The sequence below is a fragment of the Cygnus atratus genome, chromosome 6 (assembly GCF_013377495.2).
Source record: "Cygnus atratus isolate AKBS03 ecotype Queensland, Australia chromosome 6, CAtr_DNAZoo_HiC_assembly, whole genome shotgun sequence".
In the NCBI taxonomy this organism is placed as follows: Eukaryota; Metazoa; Chordata; class Aves; order Anseriformes; family Anatidae; genus Cygnus; species Cygnus atratus.
In genome coordinates this window covers 33,896,640-33,923,552 of record NC_066367.1, presented here as the reverse complement: position 1 = coordinate 33,923,552, position 26,913 = coordinate 33,896,640, and the positions used below count along the sequence as shown (strand labels likewise).

At 40.0% G+C, this 26,913-nt stretch overlaps 1 protein-coding gene across 1 annotated transcript in view; it reads right to left on the bottom strand.

Annotated features, from left to right (window-relative positions):
• Window positions 1-17,632, bottom strand: part of THSD7B (thrombospondin type 1 domain containing 7B) — a 263,133-nt gene extending 245,501 nt beyond the window's left edge. Inside the window, exon 1 of the mRNA XM_035556107.2 lies at window positions 17,494-17,632. Within this exon, the coding sequence (XP_035412000.1) occupies window positions 17,494-17,632 (139 nt within the window). The remainder of the gene's footprint in view (window positions 1-17,493) is intronic.
• Between the last annotated feature and the right edge of the window lie 9,281 nt (window positions 17,633-26,913).

Below are 26,913 nucleotides of genomic sequence, written 5' to 3'. Positions count from 1 at the left end.
CAGTGCCCTTTGAAGGGGCCGCTAAGGCCATTTGGGAGCGATCTCTTCCTGGAAACGAGCTTCATAGAGGAGTTTGTATGCCTGAGACAGCAGAGCCCAGCCTGCATGGAGAGAAGTTGACTGGCCAAAGGTACTCCCTGGAAGGTAAATGTATTTATTCATTCTATAGCCTTTCTACCTCATGTTAAATTTATGAGCTTTTATGTTCCGTTATATTTTCAGCTTTCAGCTCAGAAAACCACAGTCATGGCACAGAAGGAAAAAACCCATAAAGTCAAAAAGCACAAGAAGAGATTTAACTGCCTCCTCTTCATATCTTTCTTCTTCCTGGGATAAATCTTTGATCCGGGCTCACTGCCTGCCTGGCTCAGCGGCTCCTCAGTAGGGGCTGGGAACGTACCTAACCTCCCAAAACCACTGCTTCTCTAGAGCTAGAGCCTCTGTCCCGCATGTGAAGCCACCTGCCATAAACACATACCCCAGCTCTGTACCAAAATCACCCCAGCTCCGCTGGATCCATCTCCTAGAGCTGCTGAGCCCCAGCAGGTGACAGCACGGTGCTCACAACTATTTCGCTTCCGAGCCATCACACACACACAAAATTTTTTTGATGAGGCCAGGCAGCCCTGCCAAACAAAATCTCTTGTCTAAAAATCTTCCCAAATTACAAATAAGGACTTGATTTAGCTTTGGTTCTTTCTCTCCAGAAGCTCAGAGCTATAAATCTCACAGAGCAGAGCTCATGAAGGTGATCTCTAACAACCTGTAACACTGGTGGTACTACCCAGCTGTCACCACTGCGACGATGTAGGCTGTTATGTATTGTCCATGGAAAAGAACAGGAACACAGTACCCCTTTTTTGTGTCAGAAGAATGCAAGATGAGAACATAATAATTACGTTTAGAAAAACGATACCAGCACTACACAGTAGGCATTTTATCTATCATCCTGCCTCATTTCTAACTGAAGGGAAATCGCCTGGCCTTAAGAAAAAAGCCTCGAAGATGGGTCACAATGAGCTGAACAGGAGAAAATGAAGCTTTGAAAATGAAGTTTGGTTTTGTGGTGTTTTTTTTTCTTCTTCTCTCTCCAAGTTTGTAATTTTTATCTGTGAGACTGAACTTCATCCTTACTTACTCTCACAATTTTATTGTAAGTTGCTGTGATGTTTGGAGTGACTTCTTAAGCCTATACCTGAAGCCATGCAAATTTTAAGAAAATATATTTCCCTGTGTTTCTTTTACATATGTAGAATATCATACAGAGAGAATATATATTTTGCTTGGTCTTAAGGAGAAACCAGAAAAAAACAGTGCCAATTCTTAATTTTAAAGCCAAATGCAAATGGGTAAAGAAAGAAAAGTCATCTCCCAGGGAGCTTTTCAGAAGCTTGACTCCTGCTCTTGAAGAGGAGGGGGTTGGTGACACTGAAGCTTGAACAGGAGTTTTAAGTCTCAAATCTCCATTCTTATTCTCATCACCTACATGTGGAATAATTTCATTTGTTTTTGTTCCACAACAAAAGTAAGCTGCTGCCCCCATTTCCAAACAGAATCACTAACATACTGATTGCCAGTACAATTTTAAGTTGAAAACATGATTTAAACAAGACAACAGGAACCCGAAGGACTGGATTTCTTTTTCATTTTTTTTGCCTTTTTCTATTTTTTTTTCTATTCTTTTTTTCTTTGCCTTCTCTTCCTACTGCACAAGGACCTCTCAGACGAGGTATGTTTTCTGGGTGCTGTGTACAGCCCACCTTAGGTTTTGTCAAAGGATGCTAGCCCTGGTCTTGGAGGTGCGCTTGGCAGTACTGAATGAAGGTGAACGCAGCTGGGCCAAGAGCATCTCAGGTGCCCTGTGCTAATGCAGGGAGGTCTTCATTACTGCAAAGTAAATGCAAAACAAGAGTTTGGGGGCATATCTGGATGTCTCCAGCGTCATCCAAGAACACAGACTTTCACTGTGAAATGAGCAGTCCTCCAGGTTGACAGAACAGATGGAGCCTTAACCTTTACTGGATTACAAAGCTTCTGCATCTTAAATAATACATACGATCTGATCAGATGGGAGCTTCAGCTGCAGAAACAGACGATGCTGAAACAAGATCCACTCCAATCTGTTCACTCACCACTGTTCAAAAAAGTGGGAGAGGTGAGCAGGTCACCTGGCAGGTCACAGCCCTTGGAGGCAGGGCACTTCCAGCCCCAAACAGAGGTTTACTGCTTTTCACTGCATTTACCATAAATCACCATAGGTTGTTGGTGTGCCACATAGGCTTCAGCTAATCAACTTTAGCCCAATTTTGCTCTAAAACCAAGCAAGAGACTTCCCAAATTACAGCACACACCATCTGCTGATGACAGTATAGATGATCACTGTATGTTGTCATACATAAATATCTGAGAAAGAAATAGTACTGTGCTCTTAAAATAAGGTAAAACATTTGCAAATCAGTAACAGTGCTTCTGCAGGAGCAGTAAATTGGAGCACAAGTTTTTAAACACACCGAGAAGAGACTCTGGGCTCAGAGCAGCATTTCTGCTAATGGTCAGGGAAACAAGAAAATGCAGTACAGGGACAGGCAGAGCTGCCCGCACCGTGAACCTCCAGGGCAGAACAGAGCAACCAGGCGCTGGGTGACACACAGCAGTGCTGTAAGCAGCTCCCCCAGAACTGTTTGGGAGAAGCGTATTAAAGTAAATCAGCCCCTGTTCAGCTTACTTTAATATTCCAGAGCACAAACTGCTTTATAAAAGCTGATTCATGAACAGACCAAATATTGCTGCTGGGGTACGCACAACAAGGAGCAGGGCAGATGGTCAGGGGTGGCAGCAGCTTCACTCATCTGATTTTAATCCATCACCACAGCGCTGTCAGGGCCCTCAGTCACATGCATTTCACTTACTCCCTTGTTTGGTTCATGCTAGGCATCCAGAAAAAGCCTACTGAACAAGATGTACAGCTCATATTTACTATTCAAGCCTGCCAGCATTCCTGTTTTTTAAACAAGCTTGGAGAAATAAATTTGCTCTTGGCTGAGAGCACTTCTGCCTAGTCTGAGTGTGCTTTAATCGGGTAGCCACTAAAACTTTTCGAAAAACAGTATTTAATGAAAACAAACAGATGCATAACTGCCGAGTGTCACCATAAGATTGTTGACATGTGTCATCACCAAGTTTTAATAGCAAAAGTGAAAAAATAAAAGAGAGAGTTATGGCAGGGAAATACGGTTGCTATAGAAGCCCAGCTTCCACAAACGCAGCCTCCTGAGCAGACAGGAGCTCCGCACACGGAGGAAGCGGATGCCCATGTCGAGGTCCGCACACACACTCACCCACCCACCCAGCTCCATGTGACACCCACGTGGGCCCGTGTCCTCCCTGTCACCCACCAGTCCCGCAGGGATTCACCGCACGGTTTCCTCCTGCCCTCCCGTTACTCATTCCCACCAGATCTTCTGCAGGACGTGCCACCTCTCAGAAAGCTGATTCAACCAAAAACCCTTACAAATATATTTCCACTTTCCATAGCATCAGAACTGACTTACCCACTGGGTAGTGAGGCTACAGCAGGGGGTGGACAACTCCCTCCCGGTGGGCACAGCTCCTCTTGGCAGCAGTTTGGTGGTTTTCAAGGAACTTGATTCTCTGGGGCTTCTTTTTGCAAGATGCATTTCAGTAGAAGCCTTTCATTATAAATAAAATCTGTCCACTGAAAAACTCAGAACAAGCCCGGTAGTGTAAACAGCATGGTTACAGACACGCTTGTGGTGCATTACGGGATGGCTCCTCGCACCTCGAAGTGGAACACAACATGGTGCCGTACACATCTACATAACAGGAGCCAGTTCAGTGCTGCTGCTGTTTTGTACATTCACACAGCACCTTGATGCTCAAATACGGCCGTGTTTAACCAAGCTCTGAGTGACCCACTGAGGCAGCTTCTCCAGAGCATAATTCCACTTCGAGCAGGTGCTGCTCACACAAGTGAAAAGGAAGACACGAAGGAGAAGAGCTGGGAAAGCTCCACTGGGGATGTAGTAGAAGAGCTCACAGATGCCAGATTCTTTCACCCAGCCACATTCATGCTTTTCAGAGTACCTGCATCAACATTATGACTAAGAAGAAAGCTGAATAAAATGATCAATGATTTCTCCTTCTACTTCCCATAGAAAAGAAAGGCAAAGAGCCTGTCTAAACTTTCCTTCCTTCCTTAATGAAACTCTTATTGATTTTTCATCCTTGTGAATCATTGCCTTGGAGCAATTTCTTTTAGCTGCACGTTCCCACATTTAATTTGTATGTATGCTTAAGGGAAAGTTTATCAATAGCGTCTCCAGATAGACACTAAAGGGTTTTATGAAAAAGTTATGAAATTTTACATACAGCATTTACCAATCTAGTATTTTGTTTTTCTTAAAGAAAAGTCTAGAATTATTTATGATATTAACAGTCACTGGTCCCATATAACACCTTACACCCTATGTCACCTCAGGGCAGCTGCCATTGCATTAGGATGACAGAAGTCAGATTGAATATATTTATGTTGATACAAAGGTAAAAACAGAAACCACCACCACAACCAAAATCCATTCAGATATATGGACCTACCACCCGTCAACAGCTACCCTGAGACAAGCAGACAAGAACATACTTGCATATGTCCATAGGATACTGGGTCCATTATGTGCACTAAAATGCATATCCAAGCCAGGCATGAAGAAACTTAGCATTAAAAACACTCCATCAGCAATAAATTGATGGTATTGGCAAAATTGTCCGTTAAAGACCAAAAGAAACAAATCTCCCTTAACTTACTCTTAAGCAATAACATGTCATTTCTTACTTGTACTCCTAAATTATACTTAGTCTAAATTTCCCAGCTATTCTATTTACATGAGAAAAAAATAAGTGTCATAGACATCTTAATTCTCATTCATGTATAATATGCAAACTTTGCTAGTCAATGAAGGAAGCAAATTTATGGGCCAGTGGGGAGCATCCAGGATACAGTAATCCAACTAACTGTAAGGCAGGTTAGGATTAAAAGTCAACATTAATCACAATGTGAAATACTATCTAAATGGCACCAACCACAACCATATAGGATTGGTTAGAATTGGTTCTGGAAGACCTGGAAACAAGAATCTTTCCCAAAGTAGCTAGGATTTTGCCTAAAAACAGCCCCTACAAAATTTACACTTCTAGTAGAAAATCTGAATCAAGTCTTTCATTTTATCAACAACCCACCCAGGGTGCATCTTCTCCTTGAGAGGCGAAGCAAGAAGAAACCTTAATGGAAATTTTCCTTTTTCCATCTTGCCGTGTCTTTTTTTTTTTTGTTAAAGTCACTTACTAATCTAATGGAGTTAATTCAATTGTCTGAACAGATCCTAAACCATTACCCAAATTACTTGATTAAGGAAGGAATCAGAGAGGCTTAACTAGCTCCTATCAGTTAATATCCACCAGCACTAGTATCTAATAGAATTCAACAGTGCACAGCCCACACAGCTGAGACCAAGGCAGAGGAGAAAAACCCTTCTTGGTCAAGGGGATCAGACTGAAGAATAAGCAAGCAAGAAGGTCAGGCTCATGTTCTGAAGCATGCCAAAGGAAGGAAAACCCTTCAACTGCACACAAACAAACTCTAGGTGACATTAAATGGAATTAGCTATGTAGGATGCATTCCCATGACAAAGAAAAGTGGGAACACGTGCACAAGGAAAAAAAAATGGTTTGCCAGGTTGCCTAGAGAAGTTGCAGAGTCTCCCTCCATGGAGATCTTCAAAAGCCACCTTGAGAGCATCCTGGGCAAGCAGCTCTGGGTGGCCCTGCTTAAACAAGGGGGTCAGACCTCCAGAGGTTCCTTCCAGCCTTAACTATTCTGTGATTCTGTGAAAAAGGAGGTTTTATAGAGACACTGGAAAGGAAAAAAAAAAAAAAAAAGAAAAGCATCTGTTGCTCGAGACAATTACATATTTTTGGAGTAAAAGATCTAAGATCTATAAGAAGTGATAGTGGGATGAGAAAAAGTTAAGGAAATTTTTAAACTATTGCAAAATAGCCAATGCCAAAATACTGAGATTAAAAGAAAAAGCATTTATAAAATCCTACATGACACAAACATGAAAAGGTTGCTCAGTTGCAAGATAACTGAGTAACGTAACCTTTCAAAGCAACAACAAAAAGTGATTAGACTATGCCTGGGATTGAAAATGATCGATTATTACTGCTAATATTGGAATTGAAGTTGACTGTAATGCTTCTCATGTAATTGCTTTATTGAATGCTGCATAGCTTTATTTGGTAATATATTCAGAACACTGTGAGTTTACAATTTTAGTTCCCAATACACTGAGACACACAAACACATAGTTTCAATATATTTATGACCAAGATATTGTACTAAACAGCATATACTAAGGTTAGCTCCTGACCTTTCAGTTAAGGTCTATGGGGAATCTTCTGCCTGCAGAATAATCTAGTAGATTTGAGTACCAGCAGCTTTGCATCCTCTGCACCTGTTCACTGGTTTATTCCATAAACTGTATCAAAATGCCTTAAATCTGATTTGGGACCCTGTGTGCTATAATAATTAAATCAATCTGAGGACTCTGAAAGCTGGCTTATCCATTAAAAAAAAAATCAATCAAGGACAAGTAAATCACAGTGAAGAAGAGTAAGTAACACTTTAAAAAAAATATCTGAAGGAAAAGAAGGAATTTTCATTGTTGACTTTCAGCTTTGCTTTTATTCCCACAACAGTCCCAATATTTAAATGTAACTTACAGAATTACATTTTCTCACCTGCTTTTCAACCTCTCTGATTTGTTACCCCCTGGTGTCACTCACTCACACTCCCTGCTTTCTTGAAGAGAATCCTAGCAAAGGTCAGCAGTCAATTAGCCATCAATAAATACCCAAGTTGAGTGAAAACTTTGGCTTGTCTCAACTCCTACTACTAAACCAAAAAACATGTTTGAAAGGTCATAACAAAAAGCATAAAATTCTTTACAGTGTTCTGAACATAAGTATAATGTTACCTTTAAAGCATAAGTATGAAAAATATCAAAGAAGGCACGTAATACCAAGCTTTATCACCAATTGCACACATATATTGACTTAAACAAGACACGCTCACTTATCTACAAAGCAAAAATTGGTTTTAAGTACGGTACTTTGCAAGACCCTTAGGGCACAATAACATTACTGTCATCATTTACGTTGACTTCCCTGTCTCTCATTTCATCCTCCTTCAGTCTTTTCAAAACACTGCAGATAAGTTTCTACTTCTGCCACTTTAACGGTGTCCTTGCTTATATGGCAACACAATTATACACGGTGGGCCTATAAATACACACAAAAAATAATGCTTAAATATACACACACGTAGGTACTAACACATAAGCAATACACTTAACGCTCAGACATGCCCTGTAACTTTCATTTCAGTGCTATGTGTACAAGGATATACTTAGCTTTTTCTTTTTTTTTCCCCTCACTATTTCATTTTTGGAGCAAATTCTAAAAGTAATGGTTTCCTTAACACCTTGCAGAGGAATGCAGAAGGAGGGTTTATACTTCCTTAACAGGAATGCATGATCAATAAGAGTTAAAGTTTGGATAAACCCTCGTTATCAGACTACTACAACGTTAAAACAAATACATGTCAGCTACCTGTTTGGCACAGACTCAACTTCGCACCCTGTGAGCTCCCTGTCAGCAGTGAATAAAGCTGAACTTAGGAATACGTGTCTGCAAAATCAAGATTTTCTACATTCACAATGACTTACGTTAAGGTACTATTATACTTGAGCTACAAAGTATTTAATGCCAGCTAAAAAACGGATGTGCTGGATTAGCTGAACCAAAAATATTGTAAGTTCAAGTTGCATATTATTCTCATACCATGTAGACATTTAACACAGAGCTGCAAACATTTCATTTTAACTCATTTTTACTGCAGCTTGAAGCTATGTAGCTTGATAAGATTTTCAATGGCTAGAAACAAGTGCTTATTCTGCTTAAAAGCAACTGGATGGTATAAAGCAATTTAACTAATGGGTCAAAAGATCTTAAAGATGTACAGAGTTTATTTTTGCCTTCTGCAGCTTCCAACTTGTGAAGTTTATGGTTATAAATGTCACACTGTAGAAAAGTAAAACATGCTTCACACATCGGAGGTTATTTTTAAACTATTGATATTTGAAGGTCTTGGGATCTCAGGGGTGACAGAATAAACCCCAAAGGACATAAATCAGTGAAAAAGTTCAAATGATAACACAAGAAACATCAGATATCCTGTGGCCCTATATTTAATCACATGGCTAGCACCATCAGCCATATTTTATCCTTGCATTGACCTATTCCATAGGTCAATAAAGACCCAATAAAGACTTACTGAAGTATCTACCTTACATGTTAAGTTAAAAAAAAAAATAAGTATAGTGAAAATTTAATTCTTCAAATGTCAGGTTTTTTCAGTAAGTCTTATGGTGTGAACTATTATTTCAAATAAGGCTTAGGAAGATTTTTTTAAACTTGCTGTTGATTATGCCAAGGAAAATGAATCGTCTCATTACCACTTCATTCTGTCGAAAGGATAAGCACAACGCTGAACTTGTGTGCTGTTGCTTATGCTGTGCTGACATCAGCCCCTTCTCAGTCTTCCACTAGAAGTTTTATGGCTCTGCTTTATAGAGAGTCACAAAAAGCTTTTAAAGCAAGAGACTGTGGAACACAAGAAAAGAAATACATCACTGAGTGGGCAAAACCAAGCAGCAAATATATTGGCTAGATAAATAACGTAGGTTTACTGGTACTTTCCTCAGGAACAGCTGGGTACCAAGTCGTGCAAGCAGCAGCAACGTGGGCTTGGCGTTCAAGGCGTTCGACTGGCTCCTCTTTGAGCATATGCCCTTTCAAGTGAAATTAATCAATCTCTTTATCACTCCTGCAGCATCTGGAGCCATAATCATTACCCAACTGCTGAGAAAGAAATGAAACCACTAATCGCACGGGGAGTAGGGCTTAGTGTTCAGAGCAGGAAAGTTTTTATTAAGTTCTAATTTGAAAAGTGATTTTTCATGGCTAGCCTTCCAGGACATGCCACACAAAAGCAGGATATACTTCAGCAACTGCCTACAACGTATCCCCCAGCACACACAACCAATATATTTAGAACTGCTCTAATGAGGTTTTAACGTGCTTTTCCAAATTTAGCTCCATAATCCTAAATCACTGTTATACTCAAAAAATGACGTGGAGATGCAGTTAACCATAAACTTTAAAAGGTCTCTAGAAGAAGAAACTGTAGAAGTCTACAAAGTGGTAGACACCAGACAGGATAATCAACAGTAAGGACCAGATACTGCCTCTGGACTCGCACACCATGCTCCTACTGATCTCATCAGGCATTTTCTGCACAAGCTGAAGCCAATATATTTGAGATTCTGTTAAGCAGGCATTTCATCATATCTATCAACCAGCTGAAGGTGATTAAAATAAGCCATGCGAGCCCTATGTCAATAGTCTGGATTACCATGAGATATCCCTCAACCATTCTAACTTCTCCATTTCATTTTCCTGGCTTACACTACTCACATTTTTCAAAGAGAGAAGAATTGGGAAAAAAAAAAAAAAGACAATGTTGATGACAGCAGGACTACTCCCGTATGTATCAGGAAAAAAAATATACGGAAATACGGGTATCAGTGAGTAGACTACCCAAAACTTGTGTCCCTAGAAATACTCAGCTGCTTAGGGATCTCTAGTAGAGACCTTAGGGTTTTCTCATATGATTTTGTGCATGTTCACCCACAGTAATTCTGCTCTAGACAATAGCTGAATGAGGAAGCGATTATTCCTATATACTGAAATTACGAAGCTCTTATTCCAATTCAAGATATAATTATTTAAAATAAATAATAATAATAATAATAATTTTAAAAACACCATGGGGTTCTGAACAAGGGCAGCTGAATAATTGAATCTAGTACCCCACCGAAACAGGCTGAAAACTTGAGCATCCATTTTTAATGTTCCATCTATATGTAACAGAAATCTTTCCAACAGCTGCATTCAATTAAAAAAATATTAACCCCAAGGAAGTACAAAAACATCCCCATCTGTTTTTCTTGCCACTCACTGTGCTTCTTTTGTGAGTGAAATATGTACAACAATACAATCCAACAAAGTTGAATGAAAAGTACTACAATTCCAATAATAAGCTATCCTTTTTCTTTTAAATGAACAATTTAAAAGAAACCACTTTTGCAGATTTTCCCCTGTGACCCACAGCTCTGTTCCCATAGTAACTACTGAGTAAAGAAAAGGATAAGATGCCTAACTTATACTTTTCCCCAATACCAACAAAAAAACAGAAAGAAACACCTTATTCTCAAAAACTATTATTCTCAGGAAGGGAAGAGGGACATTTAAAGATTAGTGTGAATCTCCTGTGTAATCTGGTTTAAACCACCACCTACTGAACATTTGATTTTGGTTAGACAACGATATTTGTTAAAGCACATAGTCTTCGTGTAAGAGAACTATTGAAATAGTTCTGCGAGCCCAACAATAACAAAATTACCAGGCACATGCTGTAAAAGCTTACATCTGAACTCAGCAAGCACAGCCTACCAGCCATGCTGTTGCACTGTGCTCCTTTCTGCTGAGGAGCTAGTACTATAATCTTGGAGAAAAGCTGTAGAACATACGTTTCAGTTTAATTCCTCCTTAGGTTGACTTTTTAATTTGACTGATGCTCCATGTTTCTCATAGTGCTTGCAGTAGTACATTTTTCTAGAATTACAGAGACCAGTGACTCTTCTGCTAAATAATGCCACCAAGAAGAACATTTTGCTGGTGTGTGAGTCCCTACATGAAACCAGAGCTAATAAGAACACACTAAGTTTCGCAGGCTAGGAAGAAAGGCATCAGTTTAAGCACCTCTGCTGCTCTAACTATGCTTCCCACTCCCCTTTAACAGCTCAGACATCTCTGATGCTCAATACATTTCCTGCACTAACAGGCTGTTCGTCAGCCGCATCACATGCATACGCTGAGCTTCCAGTCCTGGGGGTTAAGGATAAATCCAGACCCACATCCATGCCCCCAGAAGCTACAGTGGCAGGATGTAGGTGAATATACAGTGGGCTGTTGTGGCACACTTATCCAAGATGAGCTTCCAGTGCAGGAGAGGTTCTTCAGGAGCAATTGGGCTCTTCTCGGGTACGTATGTCCAGTTCCCTGCCAAACTCACCAGTATTTATTGCCTGAGGACACAAGGTCTCCAACAACATTGAAATGTGTCACCCACATAAATATTTGTGCCATCTTTGCAAAGGTTTATGAAGTAAGGCAACAAGATGCACCTCTACAACTCCAAGACTAGTTGGCTTTAACTCCTGAAGAAAGGATACCAGATGAGGACACCGTGCTGGAAGAACTGAAATAATCACGAAGTGCAGTAGCAGAACAGAACGTAATAAAATTTAGATGTGCATGGAAGAGAGAAGTGAAAATGTGGATAGGAAAGGGTATGGAATAATAAGGACATAAATCCAAATATTTAGCAACAAGAAAATACTGCACTCCATTTCAAGGAAATACAAGATTAGCTTTGAGGCCACCCTTAAATCTTCTCAAGTATCAGTGACTGGGATCAGCCAGCATATTAAATTTTGCTGCAAGTGAAATTTTGCAAAACAACTTTCTTTGTTAAAGTTTCAGATATCATTGATTCAAAAACATTTTGCTGAAATTAAATTTATATTGTCCAGTAAAGTACGTTCTTTGTAATGAAGTGTTTTAGACCAATGAACTATTTTTAAATTATTGTGTTGATTTTTATATATTTAAAGTACTTTTTAAATGGCTATTTAATGAAAATACACTAAGAGATTAAAAACAACTAAACTAGTTCAAATTGAACTGTTCATTACAAAGCGTTCAAAACCAGCAGCATCTATGTGATTCTGAGATGTATTAAGCCAGACACTTATAATTAAAATTGCAAAATATCAATAGGGAAAATCTCATCTGAGATTCAATACAATTCTGAGGACAATGTTTAGAAAAGATTTTGTTTGATGAACCAGGTGCAAGAGGATATGACTAATAGTAGAAGTCCAGAATGGCTTGGTGTCTTCAATTTGCAAATACATCAGGAGCAACTATCAAAAGAGTGACTTGGATTATAATCTGTCTCAAACACAAATGTATAAACTGTGAATAATGCTAAAGGTAAAGTTATGAAGGTTTATGATTCTAGGGCAACTTTTCAATTATCCAGTTCATGGCAACAATCTGACTAGTTTTAGAATGGCAGTTAATAAATTATTTTTTAAAAACCTATCAATTGTTGCTGCTGTTGATATGACAAGATTGCAACCCATAACCAAAGAGAACCACTGCTGTCCTAAATTGTTAGGATAGCAAAGAATTTTAGAATCTTCCAAAATTTGGTGACATTGAGGCTAAATTTCCACTTTAATTTTTCCATTGGAAAAAAAAATACGATTTGTTGCAGCGCTATCTTCAAATATCTTCTCAGTAGCTTGGAGACCCACTGCCCTTTGAAGATCTGGGCTCCTTTTAACAATTGTTGCATGTAGGTAAAAGTTTGTCTTTTAACACGCAAGGTCAAAGGCACTTCCAAACCAGCACTTGGCATTCCTGAAATTAAGACCTTGGGAAAGGGTATTTCATGGCAGTATTATCTGAGAACAGAGAAGAAAAGATCTTTTTCATCTTAGTCCTACCTGGTTCACCCGCATTCACTAGTAGTTCAAAGGTTCCTCCACATTAGATCATTCTCTGAAAAGTTCATTTCATATCTTTTCCATTATGGGTTGTCTCAGAAGAAAGTCTAATGATCAAAATCATTTGCTAGCCCTATTTTAGGAATCACTTTCAAATACGGGTAATAACTCTCAACCAAAGAAAGTTTCTTTTGCTCACCTGGGGCAATACAACTTAGAGCTCACCACACCTACCTCCCAGAAGCCCACAGCCACCGAAAAGATTAATGGTTTCTTCCTCAGGTAAAATCTCTCCGCTATGATCAGCTGTATTACATATTCATTTGCCAGTCTGGTATCTCGCTATCAGTGCTCTTCCATTCATAACAGGGAGCGTGTCCCTGCTGGGCTAAATCCCCACTGCGATTCATTTTGTGGAGAGAATTATTGCTGGGGAAGTCACTGGGATGCCACATCTGGGTTTCTAATATTCCTCTTCCCCCTTTCGTAGCATATAGAGTATTATTTCCATGTTAAATAGTATTTTACCAAAATTAAAGAACTTTTTCCTAACAATCAAAACATTTTCATCCTACAAAATCATATTTTTAAGTAAACCACTTATTTAAATAAATAAATAAACAGCATCACTGCTTTAGCGCTATTAGCCACTTTTATGGCATATGCTTTTATCCCTTTCATTTCTGCTCATATTTCAGGGAAAATGACAAATGCACTGTTACTGGTGTGTAGATGTGTAAGTTTATGGAGGAGCCAAAGTCATCATTAGTGATGGTGAGCCTGCAACGTGCCAATGCAGTAACTGCAGGCATCTCTGAAAATAGCTGTATTTTCAGCATTCTGTAATTCTAATTATCAGCTCCTTTGCTGTAAGGCACCTCAAGTATTTTAGACTTAATTTAAACTTTAGAATTTATTTGTAGAGTTCCTCAAAAAAAAAACCACTAAAATCGTATTGTGGATTCACAGACAACCACTAAGATGTAAACATATTTACATTACACCAATTCTAGGCACTTTTAGGACCATTCAAGAGTTGAATAAAAATTAACGTGATGAAATATGCAAATTGCTAATTAGGTATTGCATTAAACAATATTAATTTACAAGGGTTTAAATCCAATTAAATTTTCTCAAGATTATATCACTAAAACTGCTTTATTAGTTGGCAAGTGTTGGAAAATTATTCAGCTCTCTAAGGTTGCTGAGTAATTTAATTGGTATAATTATTGCTTTCATGGTTAGGCTGGTGGTCACAAAATAAGTATCTGACAAGTAATGTCTGGAAACCAAAAGATACAGTGTAAAGATATTTAGATATTACTATATCATCTCTAAAAAACGAGCTAAAAATAAACTGTTTTAAGGCAGGCCACAGACAAGTAAAACACAAGAGGGAAGAGTATGTATAAAGTACCTCACACTGCCAAGTTCTTGAACTTTAGAAATACTGAGCCTGGGTCTTTGTTTTTGTTTTTTTGTAGATGCAGTGATTTTGGTACAATTGCTATAACAAGTCCGTCAAGCCAAGCATGAATATGTATGAGCCTTTATTAGATACAGCCAAGGATTTAGGTAAAAAAAGGCCTGCTTTATGAGCTTCAGTGCTGATGCACTGCCTTTTTATTTGTTTTTGTTTTTAATATAGCACATATAAATTCATATTCCTCAAGTCAAAGCTTTCACTAACATGCTTTTATTTAATTATAAAGCATGGCATTTCAATAAGGTGTTGAATTCCTCTACAGCACGTAACTTGCCATGCTTGCAAGAGACAACTCAGGATTTAAAAACAAAACAGATCATTGCCTTTCCCATTGGGGATTGCTCATTAGAGCCTTTCATTAAAAAAAGACAGCAGCTGCAGATTTGCTTTCTATCAGAATGGATCTGCTCAGTTTTGACACTAAAATTACTTCATTTTAAGTTCCCTGTGCTGTGCTTTTACTTCTTTTTTCCTCTCTCAATTGGGCACACAAGTCCCCAAAATACAGGGTGATTTTTTCCTGTTACCTATACTACAGATCTCATTAGGCCATGCTGTAAATCACAAGGCTGTTTTATTAATATCCTGCCGCAAGAGGTTATGTTAACCCCTTTAACTCTCTGGGTCCACCTGTTCCATTAAAGTTACTATCCCCATCTTCCCCAAACTTTTCTCTGCAATCTTTTGAAAGAAAAATACACCTTTGTTCTTTTTTGGCTATAGTTAATCACAAAGGAACACCAGACAAAACCAAGCCATATATGCCACTCTGATGGCAGACTGCTATTCACAATTTTCGAAATTAATTTCAAGGTCACTGCATTTTCTTTTGATATACATGCTTCCAGATGCCACAGAAATGAAATTTGCACCACATACAGTAAAATTATCAAAGTAAAGCCATTAGTTTGTTTCCTCTGCCCTGACTACAGGACACCTAGCTCCATTTTACCAAGATCGTCCCCTAAAGAGTAACTGTTCAAACTGTCAAGAAAAATCTCAGACAGTTTTGTTATTACCTAGAATAACTGTAAAAAAACATTTCACAGTTTAGAAAAGCTGATTCTTCACTACTGCTGCAGAGCTAGTTGAGGGGCTTGATAAATAACACTGTTTCACTAACAAAAGGAAGTGTTTGGAGTGAACATACCATTCATTTTAAACTAGAACTAAACATTTCAGCTTGGGATTTATTTAACTTTTAAACTAACTTTTAACAGAATAATTTTTAAAATGAAAATTTTGTTTACTAACATAAAAAGATGCAAATTTAACTGGAGAAAGAAAGTTTTTGTTTGCCAAACAGGACAATAAGAATGGCTCAAATTCACCAGTTATTTTCATTAAGAAAGTATTTCATACATTTTCTACCTCTAATCACTCACAAGCAGAGAAAAACTACACCAAAATACTGCTAGGATTTAAGCTTTATAAGATTACTCTTGAGATCTCAGATATTTCTGATTCACTGTGGGAGTCATGATAACTGGCACAATTTGCTTGTGTGTCTGGAAGGCAGAGCTTTACCACGAGCTCTGTGATGGATGAGCTCATCACGGGGCATTCAGTGCACAGTACCCGTGTCCACACAAACCTGGACCACCGCTTTCTGTTAGTTCTCAAAACACCTGCTTCAGTCTTTGAGGCACTGATGACACTTTATTGTCAGCTGCAATCAAGTCAAATTAAATTTTTATGACTTCCAGTGCACACCTGTAAAGACCCCCTGGCACAATACACTTCAGAACTTAAGAGAAGTAAAACAGCACCGAAGGGCATAAATTGTCTTAACAGCTCTGCCTTTGAAAGCTTGTTCAGAAATCACATATATAACAGTGAACTGGAGGAAGACAGAACCACTCCAAGAAAGGACGAGCCTCTCAAAAAAAAAAAAAAAGTGTCCAGGTTTCAGCTGGGATAGAGTTAAATTTCCTCCTAGAAGCTTTGGATCTGGGATGAGCATAATATTGATAACACAGCAATGTTTGAATAGCTGCAGAGCAGGGCTCACCCAGAGCCGAGGACTGCTCAGCTCCTCGTGCTGCCCTGCCAGCCAGGGGCTGGGGGTGCCCCAGGGGCTGGGAGGGGACACAGCCAGGACAGCTGGCCCAGGCTGCCCAAAGGGACATCCCATAACATGGGGCGTCATGCTCAGCGATAACACTGGGGAGTTGGCTGAGGTAGGGGCTGCCTCTGCTCGGGGTCTGGCTGGGCATTGGTCAGCAGGTTGTGAAGCAATTGCATTGTGCATCACTTGCTTTGGACGTTCTTTTACCATTATCATCATCTTCCCCTTCCTTTTCTGTCCTATTAAACTGCTTTTATCTCAATCCATGAGTTTTTACCTTTTTTTTCCCCAGTTCTCTCCCCCATCCCACTGAGGAGCAGGAATGAGCGAATGGCCGTGTGGTGCTTAGCTGCCTGCTGGGTTAAAGCGCAACAAGAGGAAAATAATTTTTCCACGAAGTTTAACTGCTCTGTTGCTCAGTCATAAAAGGCCAAATCTCAAAGGTATCCCGGGCAATGAAAGCCCTAGTTCAGTTGCATATTTCTGATAGAGTATTTTCTTTTACTTGAATTTCTTGAATTTGCCAATCTTTCCATTTCATTGAACAGTATTTGCTGTTGTGTTGTGCTACAAAATAAGCATCCAACGTGTCATGCTTGGTTTTATGCATTTATATCATACCATTTACCTCCTCCCTGTCACTCAATCACAGTGTTATCAACGTGTTCACAAAAACTTTCCAAACATTGCACGTACCCAATTTTGAACATTCCGACACTGCATGTATCCAGTCTGGCTGATGGACAAAGATAATTCACTACATGTACCAATAAAATGTTAATTAGGAATAGATGAATCAAGAGTATGGACTTTTGACTCAGTTTGTTCTGAAAGACACTGGCGTGCCCTTTTCATTCAATGGGTCAAATAAAAGTATTGAATACTTCTAACAAAGCAACATTCAAATGATGCTATAAGTATCTAGCAAAAATTCTACTCTTAGATTAAAACATTAAGGAGTCCAGAGTTATGCTCTAGAGTCACTCTGGTACATACCTCAATGAATTACTGTTTTGAAATAGAGATGAAATCCCCATTTTTCAGTTAAAAAAAAATAGAAGGCATTATCAGGCTTTTACAATTTCTTACTGATCTAAAACAGAATGAAGAGTACTCCATTCTCAACCTCAGGAAATACCTAGTAAATAGCTGACATATCTCTTTCCTACCTGTTTTCCAGACAAACTGATGACCTCTCCTGGCTTCCAGGTCAGCTGTTTGCAACATGAAGAAAACAAGTAAAAGGAAGGACTTCCCCAGGCTCTGCCATGCCCAATGAGGAGAAACCCAGTTCTGTTGTAGAAGCATAATTCAGATAATTCCGTTTCTGGTCTTCTTCAGTCCTAGAAATAACCAAAATAAAAAAAAAAAAAGTAAGATGATAAATAAAAAAAGGCTACTAAATGTTCTTAAAGTTCTTAAGAAGAAACCTGCCAATGCAAATAAATGGCCAGGGATCTGATAACAGTCTGACATGTGTCCTTTCTTTTGTCTATGTAATTTATCTTTAGAATGAATATTATCAAGTTATAAGTAGGCTAAAATGAAGGCAAGAATGAAGCAGGAAATCCAGCTCTGAATTCAGACCCCACATCCTATACTTTAAGATCACTGACAACTGAAGCACCAGACCTGAACCTGTTCTATTCTCCACACCATGCATTAATATAGGATACACAAAGGCAACACGAGAAATACCCCAGGAAAGGTAGGGAAGGAAGGCACTGCTCATCAGCGATGAACCAGCCTGGAAGGGAAAACCAGAGATAACGCAGGCATTTCTCCAGAGTTTGGGACTTGCATTTAAGACCCTGATCTTTGAGCTCCACAGCAACAGCTGGTTACTCTGGAGAAGTCTCTCTGACTAAGGGATTTTAATGAAGCTCTCCACCACTTCAGATAAATAGCGGAGCCACGTTGTGAGTGAGACAGGAATGTATCCAGTCTGGTAGCTGGAGCACTATCACATCATACAGCTCATTAAAATAATCACTGCACAACGTCGGAAGCAAGGAAGAATGTCTCTGTGGCGGAGTATCGGGGTCTCCGCATAGAGCAGGAGCCCAACTTCTCAATGCCAGCTTCACTGAACACCGGAATTGTTTACATACATCAGAAAAGCTCCAAAACGAGAGAATAAGAAAGGCACAAAAAAAAAAAAAAAAACCTTGGAACTCCTGATTCAAAATGGAAATTCAAATCACTATTTCTCTCATCCCACAAATACTCTAACTAGGCACTTATTTAGACAGGGTATTTTTTTGTTTGTTGTTTGTTTTACATGATTTGAAGATATTTTGGATCCATCCACATTCAAATGGAAAAAGTTCTGATCTCTCAAAAAATGCTGGCTCATGTATGTGCCACATTAAACAAGAGCTAGTCTCTGATGTAAATTTATATATCAAATTTTTCTTGGGTAATACCTTTTGTATTTATACCATGTTTAAATTCTCAAAATATTTCTGCATGTTAGTGTTTAATCCTACTTTTACAGGTAAAAATGCCACATCCATATTAGAGTTAGCAGAGATAACACCTGCCTTCAAGATTGGTCTTCACTTGCGCAATCTTGGTGATTTTCATTAAAATTATCAGCTATTAGAAGTTTAGCCCAGAAAATTCCATTACATTCCTAACCTTATGAGATGCAACATTGTCATAATACATAATACACAGCATTGTTCTTGATAAGAAACTGGAGATAAACCTGAAAATAGTACATATTGAATAGATGGTAAAACTTAATTTCAAGCTGCATTTAAATTACTTTGAAACAGTTTCTATCATGATAAGTTCATGCAATTAAATATAATCAGATATTGACTAACTATGGTGGAGGATACAATGTTATATCTGTTATCTGGGTTAGTTCGTTCTTACATTTCAGATGAACGGCAAACAGTAAGGCCTGAAAACCCATCAAGTTGACCAAATATCACAACTCAGGCAACGTTAACAGACTTATTGTAATTCTCACGTCTGCTGGGTTAATTTAGCATTTCACATCTGATTCAGAACACAGCCTGCAGAGTCCCACACAGACCAGAAGTGAAGCTCTGAAACCTTGAGCATCCTTCAGAACTGAGATGCAGGAGACTTATTCCTCAGTGGAAAGATGTTACACCAATGCAAACAAAGTAGAGAGGTCCTTGAAAGAGAAGGGGGCCCTCAGGCATCCCTTTTTGCCCATCTAGGTGGCTGCTCACCTCACACAGAAGAGCTGAGGAGGAGCAACTCGCCCGGTGTCTTCAGCATTGCAGTTACCATGTATGACGGTCAAAAAACGAAGTCACCGACTTTCTGTCAAGGGAAAGAGAAGGAATAAGTGACGCTAACTTCAACACTGTTCGCACCCCAAAATGCAATACCAGCAAAGAAATTGTTCACATGCTCAGCTTCATGTGCTGGATCGGAGCCAGCATGCCCAGCCCTGGGCAGACAATACTCTGAATTGCAGGGCAGCTCTCCAGCTCCTGGAGAATGCAGTAAAAATTGTGTCCTGAGCAGGTCAGGGCATGAAACGTGCAAGTCCAAAGAAACTTCCCATAACAGCTAATAAAGATGCTGAGATTTTTAATGAAGCACAAGTAGAGCTAATCAGCAGCTTTCTAAATACACTGCCGTCTTCTCAGCATTCAAAGGGTCAGTAAACAGCAGTAAATCCCTGAGAGCAGCAGACTCCTGCCCAAAACGAGGGGTTTCACATATGTTCATGCTTTGGACAAGACTACAAAGATAACTGGCTGCTGCTCCCCACGGAGCAAGAATAGAGATTACATTAAGTCAGAAAAAAACAGAAATAAATTAGACACCACGAGACTGATTCTAATCTCACCTACCCCAGCAGGGCTCAGCAGAGCCCACTGATTTACACCACAGTAAGCACAATAAAAATTTGTCTGTATATCTAGGTTTGTATAACACAATTTGGAACAGTAGCTGTTCTGTCCTGATATGATAAAAAATTATTGCACAGGCAACATATGCTATCTACAGAAACATGAATAAATTACATTATGAAGGCCACCAACACTTCACATCAAATTTAGTTACAGTATATCTCAGCTCCCAAATGTGTCAGCATGGCTAGCTGTAAACTGGCAAATATAGAGGAAAAAATGAGAAAGAAAAAAAAAACCTGAAACTTACATTTTAAAAATTGACTTTACCGAGGCTACTCATGATTAAATTCATGCAACTGCTTAAGTATGTTCATGATGTGCTTTATTCAGAAACGCATCATACTCTTCCAAAAGTGATTATCTAGATGTACTCAATACACTTTATCATACAACCCTGGCCAAGTGATCACCTGCACTAATGGATTCTCATGAAATTAAATAATAAGCTGTTGTTTTTATGTATTTGAAGGATTAAACACAAGCATCCCGTTCATTTTTGTTTGTTTTGTATGGAATCATGTTCAGAAAAACAAGGATAAAGTACATTAGGTAAAATGGCTAGGAATATAAAGGCAGTCTTGAAAAAGCCACGTTCAAGTTTTCTAGCCATCATAGCAAATACATTTGCATTTTCTTATTCACTGCTAATTCTCTTAATGACAGGATGGAGTAAAACTAGTTTAAATAGCAGACTTCCATGTAGAAACAGATATTCCTGCAGAAAACAAGGCACTCGAGTAGTGTCAAAATGTTATAAATAAACAAACACGCAGTTCACCAATAAATATCTTATTTCTAAAATGATCAAAATTTAATTTCCCTTTCCGCAACAGTGAAACACCCTGGTCTAATCCCTGCTCAGCTGGGGAAGGAAGGAGCCTCTGTGAAACTTTCCTTGTTTTCCAGGCGCTGCTCAGACAGGCGCGAGCTGCGGCTGAGCACCGCGAGGCAGATGTTTCCAAGTGACAGGCTCTCTGCTAATCCCACAAACATCGGGGTCCTCAGAAGCATCCAGCACCGACAGACAAAAGATTGATGGCCTAATTTTTCCTCCCCAGTCTGCGCACACCGCGCTGTCAAGCAGGGACCAGTCGCTGTTTCAGCGAGTTTCCACAGGACGAGACATTTCTTCAGGCTCTCTGCGTCGTTTCAGTGGTTCAAGACGATTCAGTCTGGCTCTGCTCCAACCTGGGCTTATACAGTATTTATAAGTCAACTTTGAAAAAAGATCAGCCAAAACTGATCCGGATCTCTGGCATGGTTTCAGCCTTGTCATACATCAGTTAAATTCCCCCGCATTCCTTGGGAGTTGTGACCTTCTCCATCACAGCTACATCTGACTTTTTTTTTTTTTTTTTTGGATGAGAAGTGGATGCTTACAAGGACACCTGGATAGCATTCTCCATTTAAAACACACAGTGCAATTAGAGTCATCCCAAGCACTAAGCAGCAGCAACAACAACAAAAGAGGTTGCAGCTCTTATATCTGGCTATAAATCGTTTAGCAGATGTCTAGCACAAAGACAAGCATCATTAATCACGAATAAATTTTCTTAACATAAATCTAAGCTGTAATCATGTAACTTTGCCTATTTTGCACGGCGGACTCATTGCTTGTGATATCCCTAGATAACTGGGATGTTTACAGTATACTCTTCATCCTCAGACACCTGTAAAATCTGCCTTGCCTTCTGAGAAAGCTGTTACCCCAGAAACTAATTCTGTTTTGTCCTAAATAAAAAAAAAAAAAAAAAAAGGGCAGCATGCTGGTTTATTTATTTAATGATGAACATATAGTTACACTAAATTGCCTTTGCTACCCTACAGAAAACAAACACTACATTCTTCTGCTTACACATCTGGAAAAAAACAGGCTTCTGGTTAAAATACAGGCACTCTAAATCCTAGGGCCAGCTGTGTCAGAAACCTGTCAAAAAAAGGTGAAAAGTCACCTAAGGTCATGCTCTGACACTAGTACTTAATTCTGCAAGCTCTCCCATTGATTTCAGTAGAGCGACTTTGCATATAAGGGAACAGTAGCTCGATTTATTATACCTCTACTTCTTCATCTGTAAGATTCAGTTAAGAATATTTAATCTCCTTCCAGGAGCACTTCAGAAAATCCTGGATAAAAATGTACAGTGTGAACGAACTAAACTTTTGTCCTAAGTGATCACTCAACAGGAATCAAAATATTAAGCTCCACAATTCTTTGGTAGTTTGCTCCGGTAACTGTAAGGGTAAATAACGCCTGGAAGAACATCTGGTGTTCACACATCTGCGCACGCAAGATAACCACAAACGAGCAGCAGACGGTCTAAGACAGCCTGCTCCGGGCTGGAAGTAAGCCTGCCTGCATGCTGCCGCGTTTTGCCGGCTGTTCCTGCCCATGCCTCGGTGCCGATAACCAGCCCAGCGCCGGCCGAAGCAGAGGAGAGCAGAGCCGATGGGAGATGGGGCTGCTGGAGGGGTCACAGCAAAAGCTGCAGGGGGAGCAGGCTCCTCCTGTCCCCCCGTCCAAGCTGAACATGCGTCCCGGCTGGTCCCTTTTCACACGCAACCGCTAACAACTTTTCCCAACATCTAGCTGCGAAAAGCTTAGTAGGCAAGCGCTAGCTTTACTAGCCCTATTTGACAGTAAAAATATTTTGGCAATCTCCATAGTCATCTTTTTCCTTCTATTCGACTATTTCTTGTCTCAAAGCTATGGAATATGCCAGGGGTTAAAAGCAAGAATATGAAGTTACTGCCAATGAATTTCTTCTTAACTTGCATTGATTTCTTTGGGGGTAAAAACCATGAATCCTAAGTTTTCCTGCTTTTTTGTTTATGTATATCCTAAAAACATAACAAAGGCAGGTTTGAATTTAGAAGTTTAATTATAAACTTAGCCAAGTGGATTATAATGAAAGATGTTCTAGCAAGGGAGCTCAAACTGATGCATTATGACTACATTAAAGAAAACACCAGAGAATAGACTTTCCATCAGTAGAATGACTTTAATTAAAACAGTGATCGAGCAGAACTGTTCTGTGAAATGGCACTTCTGGTACATCTCGTTCACGCTAAGTACCTCCAACATACTCTACGGAAAGGCACTTGACTTTCAGTAACAAAGTGGATGTGATTTCACTGTGCTGACGAACCCGGTTCAGGAGAGGAGGCTTCAGAGTCAAGGGTCACAAGTTTGTGAAAGGCATCATCCTGACCCTTCCCAGGTGCACAGCCATGCGTTGGCTGTCCCCAGTACAATGCTCAACAGCCAAGGAGCACGCCGACATTTCCTTCCGCAAGGATCATTTGCTGTGTCACCCAACACGCGAGTGTCCAAATGCTAGCCAAGCCTTGGACTTTTCAATGGTATTTAACTGCCATGGACCTTTTGGTGCTCTCGTCGTCATGTCTTAGAGCTCAAGGTAGGCTAATTTACCTTCACAAGTGTTCTTCGAACTATTATCACACTCCTCACAGCAGGAACAAGCACAGAGCAATTAAGATCAAAATGCTCAAGACTGTCGATAGGTTTCTCTTGTGAACTCAGCATTGATTTTTTTTCTGAGCAGCAGAACACAAAGTGTCCAATAACTTTTCAGTAACCTTTTCACACTGCTTGTGCACTTCTGTACACTTAATTAAATACTAAAATTGGCTGTAGCAAGTCAAACCAAACTTCTGCGAAGTCCCAGAGCCTGCCTCCGACAAGGACCCGATGCCAAATGCCCGGGGTGCAGCATAAGAACTGAACGTGCATAAACAACACCTCTCATTTTACTTGCCCGGTCTCCAGCAATTTGCAGCTCCCACCCCTCCCGAGTCAGAACCAAGGAGACCTTTGCATCTGACAGCCCTCAGCGGAGGCTTCCCCTCTAAACTTATGGCACCAGCCCTGAACCCATGCGCGCTTTTAGCACCTGCACGCGGGTGGCTACTCACGGCATGCCTGCCAGCCAGCGCCACAGAGCGCAGCGCGGGAGCGAGCTCCGCGATGCTCTCATACTGCGGCGTGTCCTCTCCACGGCAGAAAAACTTTATAGCTGTGGGGTAATAGAAGCTTCTTTTTATTTATTTTTCATTGGTTAGAGAAAACTTTGAGTCTGTTATCAATATATTATTCTGCTGTAGCTTTCATCATTGGCAATGGATGAACTAAAGGTCCTGTCAAACCCAGCCGTATCTAAGAAGTGCAGTCACAGTTGCATGGGTCTTGGATTGCTGTTAAATTGCAATTAGGCAGACAAAGAGAAAGGGAGCTGGCACTGCTTCCAACACCATTTCAGTAAATGCAAGTTGTTGTTCAAAGAGGATTATTCTCACTTTACTGGCGAAACATTGCATATAATGCACGTTCAGCACTATAATACCATTTGAAAACTAGTATTTGAAATTATTTCCCTTTAACAGGCAAACCTGGAAATCAGACTCTGCAGAGAGCAAACTCTCTACTTTAGCAGCATGACCGTTCCTGCTGGAAACAACAGAAAGCTTCAAAGTCACCAATTACAAGGCAACAGAGTTAAAAGAAAAGAGTAAGAAAATACCTCACAACCTCTGCTGCACGAACAACGGCAGATTTTCCTAGCATTCCCATTAAAGTGCTTTCAGTTCAGAGAAATTAAATTGCTTTACTGCAGCGATTTCCTTTTGCATTCTGATATTACTTTATATTATTTGACATTAATAGGGCATCACAGGTTGCAGGTCAGGTTTTTTTTCCTCCTTATTGGAATGCGGCCACCACACAGAGTTTATCAATCTTAAACACAAGGTCAAAATAATACAATCAGGTACCTCAGGGCCCACGAGCTCGGCAAGGACCTCAGCTCCAGCTAGCAGGGGAAGGACCATCGGCTCCCTCCTCCTTCCAGTCCCCAGCTCCTGGTCTCCCAAGAGCTGCAGGATGCGACCCCATGGCCATGGCCAGAGAGCTTTCCTCACTGCCGAGGAGCGGCACAAAGGCGACACAAAAGGATGGCCACCTCCACGAAATTTCGGACAGGGATGTCAGTCACTATGATCACACAGCTTTCCTACAAAAGGACCAGTTGAACCCTCGCCACAGGACTGGCATATCTGAGGCATCTCTACGATTTTATGCAATAACCAGAGCAACTGAGTGCATATACACACACCTAAGCATCTGACAAAACAAATTAACTAGATATAGGCAGGAAAATGTTACCATTTTAACTTGTTATTCAGTTCAGTACTTGGTCGCACAGCAGTGACTACAGCCAAAGATACCCTGATCCACAGCCTGCTCTCGTACACACACACACGCAGAGGGTGAGCTCAATACCTCCTGAATGTACAAAGTTTTCCTCCTGCTGTTGCACTTACATTAAGAATAATTTCTTTTCTACAGTATCTACACCTCTGTTTGGATATCTAGTCATTACTATTTTGCTGTTTGCACTACCTAGCTCTAGTCTATGTGCAAACGAGCTAATTTGAACAGACACACATCCACAAGATAAATTTTGTTTCAAAAACTCATTTCCAAAGTGCTGAAATAAATATTTATTCCAACACATTCTCTGTCATCAGCTGTTTACTTCAGTGCACCAAAGTACAAACTTAGAGGAAAGGAGAAAACGGAGCGCGATGCACCCAGCATAACACTCCAAAAACTCGCGGGCGCTGCAGAGGAACAACTGTTAATCAAACACTGACAGAGTGGTTCTTCATTTCCTATCAAACATTGCCAGCGAAGTGCTGTGATGAAACCTCCAACAGCACAGCCTTCATTATTTCTACAGGGGGAAAAAAAAAAGTGTAAGCTGGGTCTCACATAAGAATACGTACTATAAACAGTTATAGCTACAGCTGTCCATGTAAGTTCATATCGTGTGATGCCTTGCTACTGACTCCTTCATTTGCCTTCCATCTACTTTACAACAGATCCCCAGTCATTAGTGCAAATTGGCCTAGACAGACCATAATAAACAAAGGGGTTAAGAGAAAAAAAAAAGTTTAAAAAAAAGATAGAGCGAAGGCTGAACACTCATAGGAAAAAAAAATAGAAAGACTGGCATTGGCATAAGGAATTCTACTTCCACAGGCTGCTTCTGAACATACGCACAGATGCCAGTGTGCACACAGCACTCTGAAACCAACTTCAGGAAACTGCTACACAAACTTACTCCAACACATTAAGAGTAACACAATGCACGTCATGGCTTGTAACAAAAACCGGTGCTTGTTTTTAGGCAAAATTTATTTTCAGAAATGTGCAAGCTACTGCTTGTACCAAACCTCCTCGTGCCACTGGGTCTCCAGGGAAAGGCTTCACAGACCTCATTTCTCCACCTGCAGCAGCAACACCCGAGAAAAATGTGCCTCCACAGAAGATGCACACCATAGTCAAGAGCTCACATCACATCGCTTCCTCTGGAGTGGAAGAAATGCCAGATATATGCTCTGGCTCAGAGCATGGTATTAGAATGCATGCCTGAAACTCAGTCACTCCCAGGCACTTTAAGAGCCACAGAACCAGCTGTAGGAATAAGTTTCTCATACCAAAAGCCATCAATAACATCTGCACATTTATAGAATGGCTTGGGTTGGAAGCGACCCTAAAGATCATCTACTTCCAGCTTTATCTAAGAATGAACTTGCTTTCACCCCAAGATTAATTGTGCATGACAACAAAAATACCAAATGGCCATGAAGGCAGTTAGAAAGAAT